Below are 18,280 nucleotides of genomic sequence, written 5' to 3' on the forward strand. Positions count from 1 at the left end.
AGCTGTGGGACACCTTGACCCCAGCCAACAGCAAACCCTTTTTCTGCTTGCTCCCATTACCTGGAAAATCTTCTTGGCATGGTAGTCATCGACTTCAATGTTCACTTCTTTCAGGAAGTCTTTGAGCTCTTTCAGGCTCATCTTGTTGTCTTTGTTTTTGTCAGCTTTCCTCAGGCAGGTGTGAATCCAGCTGCAGGGGGATGTAAGGAAATCCTTCCAGGTCAGTGCCTAGCCTGAACACCTAAATACCTTCTGCTGCACATAGCAGGGGGGAAATCCTCTTCTAAAGGCTCTGAGCCACCTCTCCAGCTGCTGTAAATCAGCGTGGGCTCCCTGAGCAGCTGACACCACCTCACCTTCTGCTCCCACAGAGCACAATGGTGCCGTGGCAGAAGGAAAATGTGCTGTGATACAACTGATCGTGACCTGGGAGAAGCTTTTCACCATCTGGCCAAGGCTGGAGCAGCTCTTTTTACCCTGTAGGAGTTTCTGGCTGCAGCCAGAAACAGTTTGATTTCTCTTTTATGACAGAAAGTACATTCTGCTCCAGACAGTTAAAAGGGGATAAAGGAAAGAATGAAAAGAGCTCCCAAGAGAAGCTTGGTAAACTCATTGTCATGGATTTGTTCAATATTCAGTGTGTCGTGGTGAACACTGAACTCCAGAAGAAGTATCAATAATAATTTTTGAACTCACCTTCAGCATAGTTTTAGGGATTTCTACCTATATCTCCTAAGAACTTTGTTGTGAGTGGAATCAAACCAAACTTTGTGGGTCTTGCCTTCTTCCCCTGATGAAATGCACAGGGTCTGTAACTGTGCTGTACTGTGATAATATTTCATAAGAGCTTGGGTTTTAATTACTTTAGTGTATCTATGGATCAGGAGTAACTGCTGTAAGAATGATCTCCTTAATGTGATGTCAGATAATTTGAACTGGGACTTCCATTGTCTTTCAGTCTCTAAAATCATGTTAGACAGTTGAGACACATTGCAGTTTTTAACACCAAAAAACCCCATGCTTTTTGCATCATGGAACTGTCTGTCTAATTTGCTTTACTGTCAAATAAGAAAGGTCATCCAGAAAATATCTACTTTTCAACAGGAAAAAAAATTACTGAAGTAAGAATTAGATCTCCAATAATAACCTTCCATGTCTCACATAGGAAACAATGCTTCAAACTCATTCCAGAAAAACTTCCAAAAAAAAAAAAAAAATGCTCAATCTGAATGCTAATCAAAGTAAAGCTCAGAATCAGCAAATACCAGCTGAGGCATATGGTGCTGTAACATTTAAACTGGGCCTTCCAAAATGACCCCAGAAAAGGGCATTAACAGCCTTAGGGGCTGTTAAACATAACCCTGAAACAGTGTTTACCAGAGCTACCCCTGCACTGAAGTATTTCCTAGTGATGGAGATATGTGTAAACTGTTAGTGAGTATTGTTTGTCTCATGGAAAGTTGAACTTTCTGACTTTAAAAATCTTGGCAGGTGCTAAGCAATGACCTCACCCCACATCCGTCTGAGCCTGGTAATATTAATATTCCCCTTCTTTAGACATGGAAACCAAAATAAAGAGAAGCTGCATTTCCCAAGGACGCTCCAGAGCTCTGAACCAGGGTCTGGCTTGGATTGATTCTCCCCAGAAAATCCAGTTTGAGTCATGAAGCTCCCACGAGCAGAGGATGCTGTGCTGGGAGCACACCACACCCACCCCAGGGTGCAGAACACCCCCTCCACCAGCTCTGCTCCAGAGAGGGTCTGTCAGACTGTCACCCTGGTGCCACCCACTCACACCTGACCCTGCACCTTGTGTCCCCTTCCCAGCCTTCCCTAAAAACAACAGGCAGGAGAAACACCCAACTCTGCTGAGCCAAGAGGAAATCCAGTCTGCCACAGCCAGAGGTGAGCAGTAGGGGTGGAGAGAAACTACTCTTTTGTCCATAGAAACTACTGGTTTTGTGCTAACCACTGCAAAAAAACCCACATTTTTTTAAGAGTCTGCATAATTTCCTCTGATAATGAGCACCCAGAGGTCATGCATGTACCCAAAGGCCTCTCTGGAAGGCAAAATGTGGGCAGTAAATGCATCTGCAAAAGAGTATGCCCAGGTCCTACCTGTTAATGGAGGATGCTTTTCTCAGCCCAGGAGGCTGAGAAATGCAGGAGGGAAATCAGAGAGCCCAGGAAAAGCCCAGGCACACACAGTGGGTCCTCTTGCTGCAAGGGCAAGCAGCAAAGAGAGAAAAAGGAGAGTACAGATAACTGAGATCTCAGCAAATAGCAGCATTCTGGCCCCAAAATACCCAATCTCCCCATCCATCTGGATCCCCTCAGCTTTGGGAGAGCTTAGAGGAGCTGGATGAACAAAACACTTCAACTGAAAGTCCTCTCATGTGGTACAAACACCATTTTTCAGTCCTGGCTGTGGGTCTTTCACCTCCTGCCCCTCTGTGGGCCTGAGTGCACTAGGAAGCAGCTGCTCCCATTTCTGTATGCATCCAGGGAGAGCCTGCCTCCTGCCTCTTGTTTTTAAAGGCTGTGCCAGCTCCAGGGATGAGTTTCAGTCATCCCTCTTTGGTTTCTATCTGGCAGATATCCCATGACTGTGCTCAGAACAGAAATGCTGCAGAACTTCTGGTAAGTGCTTTCAAACCAGAAGAAAAACTCACACATAAACCCCAGAACCAAAGCAGACAGTGCCACCCTGCTCAAATGAAAAGTCCTCTGTATTTTCTGGTCTAAAATCTTCCCTGCACACATACCTGCAATATTTACTACACAACCTATGCCAGCCTGCTGCAAGGTTGAATCTGAGGCTTATTAAAACAGAACTCTGTGTATAAGAACATCAGACATGCTCATCAAGCATGTGGGAGTTTTATCTGTGTAGGAATATAGGACTGGAAAAACACATAAGACACTGATTCCAGTCCCTTTCTACCACAGGCAACTCCACTGAATTCCAAACTGAATGAGCCCCATCTGAAACCAGCAGAGTTTTTGCTTTCAGTCCTTGATTTCAAAAACTTGCACATTCCTTACTTGTTTTGCAAGGCTTTGGGAGGCTGAAAAAGATACCCTGCAAGGCAATTCTCCAGTCATGGGGGACAGGCAGGGGACACAACACATCTCATGTCCTGACTCTTCCCCTTCTGTGCTCACAGATGCTGAGAACACTCCTGAGGTTTAAGGAAGATCTGAGCAAGCCCACGCTGCCAAGCAAACCCAGGGAAGGCAGACTAAATTTAAAATCCCAGGCTTTAATTAAACATCATCAAATTTCAAATGAGAAATCATGCTGTTCTGTAATTCCAGGTTACGTTAAATGGCCTGAGACAAGCCCAGATTGGAAGCCAGCACTGCACAGTAATTACTCTTCCAGAAATATGGTTTGCCTACCCACCCTATTTAGCTTCGATTCTGCTTTCCAAAGACAGAAAGGCACTTTTCCATGCTGGAAATTTACAGCCTTCTTCCTTTGCAAATGTCATTGTTATTTTCCCCCCCTTAAAAATCTTGTCTCTTCTTACAGGCAAGTTTTTCAGCAATATATTTAACTTGATATGCTCCAGGGACAACTTTCTGTAACCCAGATTTTCCCCTACACACTGTGGGGTGGCTGAGGAGTGACCTTACAGCCCTGTAGAGCTTGAAAAGCCATCCAAAAAAGACACTCATAATGCAAGAGACAAACAGGACATCCCAGGCACATCAGAACTAATGGAGTCTGATTCCTTTAAGTGAACAGCACTGTGGCTGTGAAAATGCTTCTCAGACTTCAGAGAATCCACAGAAGAGTAAAGCCTGATGAAAGCTCAGCATTATGCACCATCTCCTTCTCCATCAGTGCATTATTACCCAGCAGAGAACCCACATGGAGTGAAGACTTAACTGAGGGTAAGACTTCCTGGTGCCTTCTCACACTTGAGCTCCAGCTTTGTGATTTTTCCCAGCTGAGGATTTTGCATCTCCCCTCCTCTCTGATGTTTGGTGTCAAACAAGTCATGAAGCCCACCCAGCCTTCTCTCCCCAAGTCCTATCTGTTTTTCTCTCTGATAGCTGAATAGCTGCCTTTGGGAAGCTTAAAGGACCCTAATATTTTACAGTTACTGTGGCTCTGTCAAATCAGGGTCAAATCTGAAGCCAACAGCTTCAGATGTCATGGTCATAGTTCAAATCCATCCAAAACTGCACCCACATATATCCTCTCTTTTTATACATGAGACCTCTGTTTGCAAAGCAACTTATTGAGTGAAATGCAGCCTCAGGGAAAATTCCCTGTGAATTCAGCAGAGCCAGGATTTCACCCAATAACCAACCCCTCTCCATTTCATAATGAATTCACTCTCCTTTCCTGCTCTGTGCCTTTTCCTTTCTGATCTCTGCATTGTCGCTAGAGCAACTGCAGATTTTTTTCAGGGCAAAACCTCCTCCCATGCTGAGGCTAATAAGGAGTAATTTCACTCAAGTCAGTGGAGCTACCCTGGAGTAAATTTGGCAGTGAGAAGAGGAGAATCAGTTCCCTCTCCTTGTATTACCGAGAAACACGGTAAACAGTGCGGGCTTTTCATGCCTTGCCAAGAAGTGCCTGTCCTGGAGTTTACTGCAATGCAAGTGAAACAGACCCCTGAAGAACACAAAAAAAAAAAAAAAAAAAAAGATTGTTTCATCTGGAGCTCCATGAAAGAGGGAATTCTTCGCTTAAGGAGCCACATTAAGCCTGACTCCACTCTTGCTTGGTATCATTGTAAAACAGGGGGGAAAAGCATTGGAAACCAGGGAGCTTGCCTGGGTGCAAAATCAATGCAAGAGAAAACCCAGTGCCCAGGGCCAACAGGGAAAAAAGGAGGTTAGTCTGCTATCCCCACCCACATGGAAAGACAAGTGCATCTTTGTCCGTGATTAATCACTTTATAAGGCAAAGGATACTGTTGGAGTTTCTGTTTCTGGTTCATGGAGTTGCTGTGGGCTATGATTTTCCCAAGGCCAGCAATCCAGTGGTTGGCATCATCCTCTGAACTCGCAATGAGGTCCAGGTTTTTCCGCTGGTCTTTGAAGATGATGGAAAAGCAGCGATACTCTGGGACATCCTTGGCGTATTTTTCCATACCTTCTGTTTTATGGCCTGACCTCACATCCCGGATATCTTCAATGGAGACTGTGGAAAGAAAGCAGAGCCTGCTGTCAGCAGGGGTTCAGTCAGCCTTATCTCTACTTGGTGAGGGATATTAAAAAATTACACTTTCTCCTTTTCCTGAAGCCTCTGGAGGGTTCCCTTCCCTTTCCCCACTTCCCCAAGCTTTGGTACTGAAGAAAACTCAACTCAAAAGGACCAGAAAGAGCAAGAACTCTTAAAAAGAAAACCTCTATCTCTATGTTCTTTCTTTAATAAAGAAACAGAATATGCCATAGGTACTGTGATGTCCTGTTCATGAGACACAAATCACAGCCATGAGTTTGGTTCCAAGTCCTTGGAGCATCCCTGACTTGAGCACCCCTTTACTCATTCCCCCTGAGAATGGGGAGAGTGGAGCTGTGCCTCCCTGTGAACATCACCCCACAGGAAAATCCTGAAAGCACTGAATGGTTTGGGTTGGGAGGGACCTTAAAGATCATCCAGTTCCAAACCCTTGAAATGGACAGGGACACGTTCCACTAGATCAGGTTGCTCCAAGCCCCATCCAGCTGGCCCTGAACAATTTCAGGGATGAGAAGTCCACAGTCTCTCTGGGCAAAATAAGAGGTGACTTCAAGAAGAGGAGGGTAAGGAACAAAACTGTCCTTCTTTAGGCTGCAAAAATAGTGAGAAGGTAAAATTTAAGATCTCATCTGTTCCTCTCAGTCACGGTAGTGCAAATTAAGGAGGCAAAGACCAAAGCTTCAGAGTAGTCTGGTGTCACCCATACTCCATCCTAAACCCTGTCAAGGGTAGAATTTATTCTCCTTGCTGTAAGAAATCAAAGCACTGTTTTCAAGCTCATCCTTCCCCACTTACATCTCTGCTCTTCAGCTGGTGGAAATGAACCCTGCAGTTGCTCCAAGTTTGCAAAATGCACACACAAGGCAATCCAGAAAGAGCAGTGCATGAAGAGACTTTTATTAAACAAATACAAGGAACAGAGACAACCCTAAAATGCTCTTGAGAGCAACCAGTGCCCTCAAACTGGGCTGAAATCAGGCGAGCTCCCAGCAGCACCCACAGCCTCTTTTTGTCTTTCATGGGTCACTTCATACATCTACAAAACACTGGCGCAGGTTGCCCTGAGTTGTGGATGCCCCATCCCTGGAAGTGTTCAAGGCCCTGTTAGATGGGGCTTGGAGCAACCTGGTCTGGAGCTTTGTTAAAACACAGTGCATGAGTACAAAATACCCCCAAAGTTTAGCTGAATAGGAGAAACTTGCCTTTAAACATCCATTTCACCCTTAAAATGCTCAGTCCATTCAAAGTCAACACTGTAGGAAGACCCAACTCAGTACCACCTGCACGTTTTTTTGCATGGCTGCCTTGGGATTATCCAAAATTCATCAGATGCTCATTAGAGGTTTGAAAACTTTCCTTGTTTTCCCAGAGCAGTCATGATAATGTTCAGCTGCTGGGAAAAAAAAAAAAAAACTGCAACAAACCATCCAAAATTTTAGTCTTCAGAAATCAGTGACTTTCCAAAAGAACACTTAACATTTGCTTCAAGCTCTCACCAGATGCTGGGGTGGTCAAACACCTTCCACAGCACTTTGCTGGTTTGGTTCCTATACAAGAACACACCATGAGGAGCTCCCTGGAGCTGGCCAAGCTTTTCCCTGACAATTATGAGCTGTTATCTCTGTGTGGTCTTTGATTATCACTTCCTAAAAGCCAAGAGTTGATCAGATGAGGGGAGGGGAGGAAAAGGTTAGGTTGGGATGGGCTGCTGTGGAATTATATTATCTGGCCAATTCACCTTTGAGTGAAAGTTTATGGGTTTGAGTACTAAAACCAGCTTGAAAACAAAAAAGGGCTGAAATTCCCCCACAGCTGGGCCTTCCTGACGATCTTGCCCTTTAACCAGGACATTAATCAAATTACAGTGGTTGTGCCCAAGGTGGAACTTCACCTTTAATGTAAAGCATCTTATTATGTTTGGTCAGATTCAGTTCAATCAAGAAGTCTAAAGTTTACTTAGGTTTCTTTTAGAGCCAGTGGGAAATAAAGCAGCTTTTGGAACAGAGCTGTCCTGTCCTAGTCAAACAAAATATTTCAGGGTAAGATAAGTTATATCCTTAATCTGTGGCTACAGGGGACCCTTGACCAGAAAGACAGTGCAAGCTGAGCATCTCATATGCAGACTGTCCTTAAGTATGGAATTCTCCTCCTCTCCAGATCTCTTCTGCTTATGGCAGTGAAGTGGAAGGACCATCCTGTTATTCCTCTTCACCTGCCAGCTGCTCACCACTGCTTGGCTCACAAGAGTTATTGTCCTGCAGAATGGCTCCTTAGTCTGCTTGTGCAATCAATCCCTAAACTTTGGGTTGGCAATGGCCTCGTGTTTCCAAGACCAGAAAATCTGATGTTAAATATTGGAAATTTAGAATGGATTCTTTGGAAACCATTACGTGGCTGCATGAATCCACTGGAAAAGAGAGCTGTGTGGGAGGAAAAAAAGATTGAAAACCTGTGTCTGGAAGGGCTGCCTTGATCTTTTCAGGGTGTGCTGAGAAGAAGATGATGGAGATAAAAGAGCTCCTCAATACAGAAAGGGTCCAAGGAAGGCTGAAGAGCATGACTGGTGTCTATTGTAGTCACACAAGAGAGAAGGAGAGAAACTATCACCACAGGAACTGTTAAAATGTGGGGTAAGGAAGGACACTTTTTATAGCTTTCCATAGCTTGGTTGTGTGTACTGTTTTCATCTATCAATAAAAAAACTGAAGCCAAAGGACTCAGCCCAAGCCATCTGCTAAAGTTATCTCTTTTCTGGAAAATCTTAACCCAGCATGAGTACTTTATCAGCTGCTCCCAGGCAGCGAGTGTACTCTATTAGGAGTCCCAAAATGTGTGTTCAGCTGAGCTATCTGCAAGGAGAAATCAAAAATAACTGGGGCACAGAGAAGTTTCACAGCAGAGGAACACACAGCAAACAGCCATCAATCACAGCTCCCTGCAGCCTCCCTGTTCCTTCCCCATCACGCCACAGCGGGGAGATAACCACAAGCTGAAGGGAATCTGGAAAGTTTGCATCTACTTCTGAGTGTTTGCGTCTGCTGAAGAGGTGGTTTGTAGAGAGCCCAAAACATGACGCGCAGCACAAGGAAGCCTGTGTTCCTCCTGACCTCCAGACACCGACTCACACAGGTTACAGCCTGGTCAGCCTTCCTGGCTGCTCTGGACGCTGCTCAGACAGCCAAAGGCTCCCCACTGACATGGACATACAGCAGCCTTCCCTGGAGCCAGTGGAATTCCTCCTGTCTGAACTACTCTCAGGGAGATGTTGAGAACTTTCTTTCTAGCCCTCTTTTCAGTTTTCATCACTGGCTCCTGCTCCTGTGCTTCTCCCTTGCTGATTTTCAGCCCAGCACCCTTCTCCTCTTTTACCCCTGGCATCGGCAGGCAGGGATGACTCAGGCCCTCAGGATTCTTTTGACAGCCCATGGTATTTTCAAGCAACCAACATGTAAATTTTGGGTATCTCTCTTGATTTGTATTGCTCTCTTCATAGCTTTCAAGGAGCTTGGTGTTACATTTGCAAACTCAGCTCCTCATGCAGAAGGAACAACTCTTAAAGGAAGTCAGCTGGGTGATCTTTAAGATCCCTTCCAACCCAAGCAACTCTATGATTCTGGTGTAGAAGAGCCAGAAGGATGAGCCTGACAACATTCCTTATGATGAAAGCACTTGTCAGAGAGGAGTCCTGGCCTCTCCATCTCTTCTCTCATCATTGCTCCACAATTGAAATGTCCAGACTATACTGGGAGCATGAGCAGTAAACTCTTTGCTAATCCTAAGGAAAGAGGGAAAGGAGGAACAAAGGCAGACAACAATCCCTGTGTTTTCCTCCTGCTTGACAGGCAGCCTTTGAGATGAGACATTTTGTCAAGAGAGAAAGTAAGAAACTGAACCTGTACCTCCTGCAAACTACTGAGCATGTGAAGGACAAGGACTGGCAGGTGTTTCTCCTTTCTTGTGCCTTTGCTGATGAAGTGGGAGAGGAGGGTCACTCTATGAGCACTGCCAAAACAGCCTTCCTTGATTTAGTCCAAGAAGAAGTCCTCGGATCCCTTCCTTACCCCACCCCCTGTCAGTAACAGGCGGTCTGTGCAGTGTGGCACTCAGTCACACTGAATTACTCCATCCCACTCTAATTGGCTCAGTAAGTCACTTCTGTTTACTGTCAAGAAATGCAGATGAGAAACGTGCTCAGCCATACAGAGCCCGCACACCATCCTGCACATCTGCAGAGAGGCCAGACCCTCACCAGCTGCACCTCGGCTCCTCATCTTGTGAGGAGCAGATGAAAGCTGCTACCTGACCCCAGGACCATCCTGCAGAGACACTACACGGATTTCACAACACGCCGAGCGTGCCCCGTGTGCTGCTCCTCACTTTGGTTTCACCCCGTTCAGCTGATTTTGGTTTCACCAGGGGTGGCTGATGCTAATGGCCAAACGCAGCTGGCCAGCTGGAGTTTGGGATCAGGGAGGGATCAAAGGGATCAGGACCTTTGTAAGCAGCGGGAGCTGGAGCACTGTCAGCCCCCCGGGCTGGGAATACCAAAGGCTATCCATCACCCTCATCCCTTCAACACAATGGCTCACGGGTGGGTTCAGCATGAGCCCCGTGCCCTCCCAGCCCTGCCTGCATTGCTCTTTCATCTCCCTGTGTGTGAATTATGGCAGGTCCCAGCTGCTGATTCCTCATCCATTCCCTTCTCCCCCTCCACCGACACGCTCAGCAGGTTGTTCTGACTCAAGATCTGCTGCACAGCAGTCTGTCCTCACTGCTGGCATGTGTTTACCAGCTGACAACAATTGCACATGCAATTTTACAGGTTGTTTGGAAATATCCTTTCATGTTAGGTCTTTACCCAGTCTTTCAGTCTACCCATCATGGCTTGGGGCACTGAAGCAAAGAGAATGATCTCTATTTACATTCCTTCCACACAACCAGGGACCTGCAAACTATTTTGGCGGCCAGTTCCTACTTCCCCTGCCATCACAGCACCGCTAAATTTGGATCTGAGCCTCTCAACACTTCTGCCTTTGCATTTAACATATGCTATGGAGAATAAGGTCAATATTTGTCAGCGCGCTGCCTGGGATGAAAACCGTCCTGGCAACGCCCGCGGTGGCCTGATTCAAAACTCAATCGAAGAAACAGGCAGCTCTGCATCTGAAATGACGTGTTTGATGGCTTCAGTGATTTTGATAAAAACTGATGAGACCCACAGACAGACAGTTTTGTTTTCACAGCTGACGGCCGCCTTGCATAACGCATTCACATCAGCAAATATTTCTCCAGGGATAAATACATGTCTGGCCACGAAAGCAATGATTCCTCAAGAGACTGCAGAAGGAAGCTGTTGGTGCAGCCAGCTACCTGCTGTGTGGCACACAGGTTGCTGAGAGTTTCTGTTGACTTTAGACGCTTATCAGGAACAATTTCAAGCTTTCGCTTCGTGACTCCAGCAAACACAAAGCAATATTACATCCTTCCTGTTCTTCTGCAAGTGAGTTCAGGACATTAATTCAATGGAGACAATAATTTATTCTTCTACAAAAGTGGTATGATATGTTCACTCCATGGTATTTTAAGAATATTCATAAGTTTCACAGCAAGCCAAAAGCAAATGAAGAAGTTTTCTCCTGAACACTGGTACTAGGCTATAAACATAAACCAAGCAAAAAATACCCTGTAACTGTGCCAGAAATCAGAGGAACAGAAGCAAATTCTGTACATTTTTAATTGGGAGAATAACTAATCATCAGATCAAAAGACTAATTTCATGACTTTAAGTAATAATACAGGCATCACTTGCAACACTCAGTAGTGCAACTGAGTTTAGCTCACCTCCAAAACTGATTATTTTAATCAAAAAACAGAAAAAGAAAAAAAATCTAACAATAGAAGTTCTTACGTAAAGCTTTTGGCCAGAAATGGAATTATTTCAGCTACAACTCCTGACGTTCTCTCCTGACTTCACTGCTCGTGACTCAACGACGCAGCCCCAGTGAATCATCCCTGGTTCAGTGCGTGAAGCTTTTCATGGCTCTCATGGAAAACATCACCTCCCTGAGCCTCCAGGAGAGACACAGTGCAGGAGGTACCAAAGCACCATCTCTGGGGCCCCACTGTAGCACCCCTAAACTTAATTGACCCATTCAGCCTTTTCCTTCTGCCTTTGAATACCCTGTTTCTCCACCAGCTGCTCAAAAGGATGATTCACTGGAAAGTTTTCAACCATTCCCACAAATCCCCAAGTTGAGAGAGTTTTTAAAGGGATTGAGTCTGGCTTAAGTGAGCTCACACTATGGATTACAGCTGGTTTAAGAAAATACTTTCAAAAATCAATTTCACTGAAAGCAGCAAATGCCTTTTTGCTCTTTTTTTTTTTTTTTTTTCACCTACATGAGATCTGATATTTGACCACAGCTGAACGAGACAGCGCTACTGACAGGCTGCTGCTCTGCCCCCTTTGGCTCTCCTCCCTCACACCACAGTGATGCTCAGCTGTGAATTGCCTCAGAATGAACTGTTTTCCAGGTCCCTCACACAAACCTGTTCTTTACCCCAAAACTGTTAATCCAGCCACTTTAACTCTGGTTCTGGAGGCCAGGGAGAAAGCACTGCAAAAGCCTCATGGGCCAAAGAAGCATCCAACCTCCCATGGCCCTGCTCATCAGTTAGGATAACGAGAGCAGCAGTGTGTTTGTGGATCTGGTTGTAGCTCAGCCACAGGAAGGAGCAGCCTGTGGTGCAAATTGGATTTTTAAAGGTGCTTTTGAGCAGCCCTTGGTGCCCAGCACTCCTGTTTTTCTGCTGGAGGCAACCAGAGAGTACACACAGGGCAGAACATGCTTGCTGGAAAACTGGCTTAAGATGCTTCAAGGGCTTTGAGGGGGTGGAAAAAAAAATTGCCCTGGAGCCTAAATGGAATATACTGAAAAATAAGGAATTATTGACAATAAGGAAAAAATGGATTATTCTACCAGATTAGAAACCATTTTGGAAGGACAGCTTATCCCCAAAGCCGTGTTTGGGTAATGCAGCTATGAAGACAGCATCTAATTTAAATTCATAGTTGTTTAAAATTAAGACAACAGAGGAAGGTACTGCTTATAGCCCATGTATCTGATCCAGGCAACATCTGTTCCTGTCACAACCCTGGTAAGTGAGGTTTTTTGAACTTCAAACGTCTGAGATTCTCCTGTCTAACCTTGGCAGTCCCCAGTTTTATCTATTGGACTCCATCACACAATGGTTTACAAATAGATTTTCCACATGGCCATAGGAATACCAACAGGAATAACAAGAAACTATCCAAACAAAAACATGACCCTTAGACTATCCAGACTTCCCTCCTGTGAGGTGGATCCATGGCTGTCAGCAATGCTGCAGATGAGATTAGAGGCCTGCTGCTAAACCTCCCAGTTTCCATTCTGCTCATCCTTTTTTCCATCCTGAAAAGGGAGTTTATCTGCAGCCTTAGAAAGGCTTTGTCCTGGAGAGCAAAGTCAGTGTTTGTTAGCAAGGAAGGGTGACCCTCTGTAGAGACTCACCCTGAAGTCCCTGATTTTGGGTCTCAAATCACGACCCTGCACTCCTCCTCTGCTGTGACAGCCCTCACACTGGACCAAGTGAGAAGGCAGACGTGGTGATAGAGCCTGCCAGAGGTCACAACACGAGCTAGGGCTGATCCACTCTGTACCTGGACCCAGAGCAGCCTGGTGAAGTTAAAGAGCTCCAGAATGAAACTCAAACACAACAATCACTCAGAAAACTCATGAATGGAAGGTATCAGAGGATCAATAAAAGAGAAAGGCAAGGCGAAACGTGACCAGAAGTTTGAGGTAAGTGATTTTGTCCCTCTCCTCTGCCCTCATGATACAGCACCTACAGTACTGCAGCTCCAGGGCCTCCAAGGATGTGAATCTGCTGGAGCAAGCCCAGAGGAGACCAAGAAGCTGCTCCAAGGGCTAAGCCCTCTGTTCTGGGGACAGGCTGGGAGAGCTGGGGGTGTTCAACCTGAAGAGAAGCTCCAGGGAGACGTAAGAGCTCCTCCCAGTACCTTCAGGGGGCTTCAAGCGATCTGGAGAAGGACTTTAGTCAAAGGGCCTGGAGTGATGGGACAAAGGGGAATGGCTTCACGCCAGAAGGCAGGTTTAGACTAGCCAGAAGGTGGTGACTCCTTACAGTGAGGGTGGTGAGGCCCTGCCACGGGCTGCCCACAGAAGCTGTGGCTGCCCCATCCCTGGAAATGCTCAAGTCCCTCCCAACCCAAACCATTCTGTGATTTTATGAAAATGAACCTCTTCGATGTTATGGCTTAGGACTTTGTAGGAGTCAGTCCTCATCTCTCTCGTTGACTTCCAGGCTCAGATGTGTCCAGAGCACCTGCAGAGCACCTCAGATGTGTCCAGCAACCTGCAGAGGGTTGCAGGTGTCCCTCCAACCCTCCCAAGAGCTTGGCACCACAAGTGCAGGCTCACATCCTGCCAGGAGCAAATGGGACACAGCCTGGCCAGCTCCCACAGCCAGATGGGTGCAAAAGCCAGTCTGGCCAGAGCCTGGCCTAGCTTGCCATCACAGAGCTGCAAGGACAAGCTCTACCTCTACTGACTTGTCTCCATTGCTGCTATCCTGATGACAAAAAAAACCAAATAAATCTTTCCCTGGGAGAGGTGTGCCTGCACAGGGTGTGAAGGAGCAGGCACGTGCTGTGAGCCAGCAGGTAGCATTACTCCATCTCCACATGTCACTGAGGACACTGCCAGGGCACAGCAGGTTCTCCTGCCCACAGTGGCACTGCCTGTCTCCAGCAGTGTGGCAATGCTGGCTGTGCCCAGTTACCAAAGAGTCTCAGGAGTGCTGTAAATCCACACCCACGCACTCCCAGCCTGTGCTCAGAGCCCAGCTCAAAGGATTTATCTCACTCTTCTTTATAAAATGGTCCCAATTGCAGCCCTTCTCCATGCCAGGTCCACAGCCATGGATCCACCAGGGCTTCTCCAGGCAAACATCAGGGTACCTGGAGCCACAGCAGAAGGATCCTTCCCATTTACTTCCAAGGACTAGGTGGGGTCAGGATTGTTGCTGTAGGTAGACCCCATAATGTGGAAACTGCTGGCTCAGAGCACAGGAAAGGGAGCTTTGAAAGTCATTCTTCTCAACTCACACCCTTATTTGATTTAGAGCAAGATACATTAGCAAGATAAATTATATAGAGAAAGATATTATGTGGGAAAGGACTTTGGTTTTATATGGGACAGAGCTCAGCAGAGCAGGCATTCCCCTGGAGCAAACATTCCCTGAGAACTTTCTGTTTGCTGTTGTTATGATGGGTTATTGCCCTGGGAGACCTGAAGAGCCCAGCTGAGCTCAGGACCCTGCCAGGCTGGACATCCAAACACCCAGGAGGGGACAGCCTCCAGCCCAAAGCCTCAGAGCAGGTCTCACTGCAGCCTTCCCCTTTTATAAAAAAGGAGCCACGGGGACTTTTTACAAAGGCAAATAGTGATGGACAAAGGGGAACAGTTTTAAACTAAAAAAGGAGAGATTTAGATGAGATGTTAGAAAGAAATTCTTTACTCAGAGTGTGACAAGACACTGGCACAGGTTGTTCAAGGAAACTGTGGATGCCCCATTCCTGGAAGTGTCCATGGCCAGGTTGGGTGGGGCTTGGAGCAACCTGATCCAGGTGTCCTTGCCCATGGCAGGGAATTGGAACTCCCTGATCCATGATCTTTAATGTCCCTTTCAGCCCAAATCTTTGTGATTCTAGGATTCAAAGCCTTTTACAGTCAGTTAGAGGGAAGAGAAAGAAAATGTGTGGAGAAGGATGCAGAGATTAAATGAGGTGCCCAAGATCATGTGAGAAAACTCTGGTCATCAGGGTTACAAACCAAACATATTTTACCCTGCTACTTTACTCCTCCTGGAAATCTTATCACATCTTGTGAGAGGAAGGGAGGTAATTTGAAGAACCCACCCTTCATTTAGTTAATTGTGATCATTACCAAAAAAACCTGTGTAATTAACACATTTCAACATGCCATAAAACATCTTCCATGTTACTAATTTATCTCCTGGATTTACAAGACCAAAATGATTAGTGAAATAAGAGAGAAAAAAAGTCAGAAAACATGGAGAAATGTGTCAGAAAAATATGGAATGAGAAGAAAAAAAATATATATAAACAGACACACCCTGCCTGATTCCATTTTGACTGCACAATTGGGTTCAATTGGGGTCCCAATTACAGTGCCAAGCTGGGTGCTGCTGGAACAGAATGGTTTTTCCTGTGCCATATAATGGTGATTGTAGTATCAGGACTTTTTACAATGGGGCAGATCCTGGGTTTCCAAGATAAGGATGAGAATAGGCTGTCGTTCCCAGAGACATCTCCTGTCAGCCCTTGGATTTCCACATCTCTGCAGCTCGCTTGTGAGGCTGAAATGCCACTTCTCCCTGGGGTTGCAGGCAGGAAAGGTGCAACAGCCACATGCCACACCACAAGTGCTCATACCATGTCTCACACCGAGCATTCGGGCTCGGACACCTGAGTGAGCTGAACAATTTGGGGAGGAAACGAGCCAGGCAGGGCTGCTGAGACCAGCAGAGCCCACCCCACAACCACCTGAGGCAGCAGCTCATGAGCTTGGGCAATGTGACCATTCCTGACACCACAGATCCCTCGTGGCTGTCCCGGAGGTGACAGCATCACTCAGTGTGTGTGTCACAGGAGGAATGAAGGACCTGCTCTCATTGCTCCAAACCCTCCATGATGGTCCTGGTTCACCCCAGGCACCTCTGACAAAGCAAAATTTACTCACAGATCTGTGACTCTGGGGATCTCAGCACCTTCTTTGACTCCTGCCATATGGTTTTGCAGTCCTCCTGGAGCTTATAGAACCGCTCCTTTCTCCAGGAGCTTGACTTCACTTTTAGCAGCTGGCTGCCTTTCAGGAGGAACTTCAGGTCCTTGTCATCTTTGAGGCCTGTGGAGAAACAGAAGTGGTAATGTTTTAAGAGACAGCTCAAGAAATGATGCTCAAAGAGTTTTCCCTTCCACAGGGGCAGCCAGGTCTGGGGAGCAGAGCAGAGAGACCCAGAAATCCTCCACGCTGCTTTATGGTCACAAAAGAGGCTGAAGCCTTGTGTGCTTCTCAGATTGAGTCTGAATACTTTGTGTTATAATTCTCAGGTGTTTTACAAACATAAAATACCTCCTTCCCAGCAAATACTGTTAGGATGCAAAAACTACAACAAAACCAACAACAGAGAAGTAAAAGCAGAGAAAGGAAAATTGCATAACTTGAATCTGGAACGCTGTCAGGAACTTTCAAGTTATTTCAAATCTCTTCTGCAACAAAATTTCCTTTGTGGAAACAGGAATACACAAAGATATCTCTCATCCTCCTCTGGCAAACAGTGCCTTCCTATCCACGTGGGAATTCTGCAGATCAGATGAAGCTTAGGAGAAAGAAGTTTGGTGACAGGCAGCAACAGATCACCAAGCAGTAAGGAGCAGCCACGATCTCCTCATTGCTCAACCATCCAAAGGGTCTTTGTCTTTCTTACACTACAAGGCCAGTGTAATGTCAAGTAATAACAACCAAACCTTCTGGTTGTGGGAACTTCAGATTTCACAACTTAGCCTAGATTCAGGAATGCACTTAAGACATCTAGAGAGGAAACAGGCACCTGCTGAAACTCTGAAAACAGATTTGGCATTCTGCATGGTTTTGAGTGTCTCGGCAGTGCATGACTTCCACATGCCTAAATACCTTGGAGAATCTGTCCCTCAAACCAACCATTAATTACACATCTGAAGCATGCAGAACTGAGAAGGGAGAGAGCATGAAACACAACAAACATTTCCTGGGCTTTCTGTAATAGGCACCTTGCAGCTCTGTGACACTGCATGAAAGGCTGGTTCAGAGCTGGTGAAGCAGCATTTAACTCTGCAGTGCTGACCATGCACTGGTAGCCACTTGGCCACCTGCAGCCACCTGACACTCAACTCCAGGGAAATTCCTCAGTATTATACAAACATAATGTGGAGTCTCACAAGTAACATTTTTTCACTGCAGTGTCCCCTGTGACATTGGGTTGGTTCTTCTCTGGGAGACTCAGCTGCTTTTAAACAAGGCAAGACAATAAACTACCAGGCATCACTTCAGGCCTGCTTGAAAAACAAAACCCTGAGATCCAAGTGGCCAAATTCCGAGACTCCTGACATTCCATACAGGAAACTGAAGAGCCAGGTGCTGCAAAGCACCAGTGTGGGCCATGGTGGCAGCAGCAAAAACCAGCACTGTGCGTTAGTAACTGGGATGCACTGGCCTAAAGAGAGCATTTTAGGCTGCCAAAGCCTGAGATTTACATCAGAGATAAATATTAGGGGTGTCCAGTGTCCACTCTGTGAGCAGCTCACACCATTTACTGGTTTTACAGAGCTCAAGGAGCATGCCCAGAGCTGAGCCAGGCTGAAACATCCAGACTTGAAAGCATCAGAGCAGAAGCTGGAGATCCTGCAAAGGTGGCTTTGGCTTCTCTCTTTCCTCAAAGTTAAAAGAGGTATCTCATTCATTGTCTTCCCTGCTACAGCACTACTTGGTTCCTCAGCTCATGAGTGGTCTGGAGGTTCCTAAGAGGGGAATTTGAATGCTTCCCCCACAGAAAACTTCAGAAAAAAAGTTAATGGAGAGAAGAAAAAAAGCTGTCTCCTGCAAAGCACAGAAGGGTGACAAGTTGAGGCCAGCTATGGGACCTGGGACAGCATTCCCAGGGGTCGATGAGAGGCCAGATCATCTGGAGGAAGGACACACACCACAACAGCTTCACAGGTTCTTGGTCTCCTGAGATGGCTTTTTCTCTAAGGCAAAGGTCCTCCAAGTGCACAGACTGCAGCCTCACTAACATCCCTGGGGCTCCCCTCAAGGTTCCTGGAGAGGAAATCAACTTCTCCCTTCTCCCTATTCACTCACATATCTAACCTGGCTCCCAGCTCGATTCTTTCTTTTTCTTCAGATCCCAACCACTCAAGTAATCATTACAGGACTAGGAGGAGGACAAGTCATCCTA

The 18,280-nt window shown here is 46.2% G+C and overlaps 1 protein-coding gene across 2 annotated transcripts in view; it reads right to left on the reverse strand.

Annotated features, from left to right (window-relative positions):
• The window catches only part of PLCD1 (phospholipase C delta 1), a 51,540-nt gene that overhangs the window by 23,173 nt on the left and 10,087 nt on the right, over positions 1-18,280 (reverse strand). For both annotated transcript variants that reach the window (XM_053945100.1, XM_053945088.1), the window contains exons 2-4: positions 16,027-16,191; positions 4,933-5,161; positions 61-190 (exon numbers count right to left, since the gene is read on the reverse strand). In XM_053945100.1, the coding sequence (XP_053801075.1) occupies positions 61-190; positions 4,933-5,161; positions 16,027-16,191 (524 nt within the window). The remainder of the gene's footprint in view (positions 1-60; positions 191-4,932; positions 5,162-16,026; positions 16,192-18,280) is intronic.

Source organism: Vidua chalybeata, chromosome 1 (genome assembly GCF_026979565.1).
Source record: "Vidua chalybeata isolate OUT-0048 chromosome 1, bVidCha1 merged haplotype, whole genome shotgun sequence".
Taxonomy (NCBI): domain Eukaryota; kingdom Metazoa; phylum Chordata; class Aves; order Passeriformes; family Viduidae; genus Vidua; species Vidua chalybeata.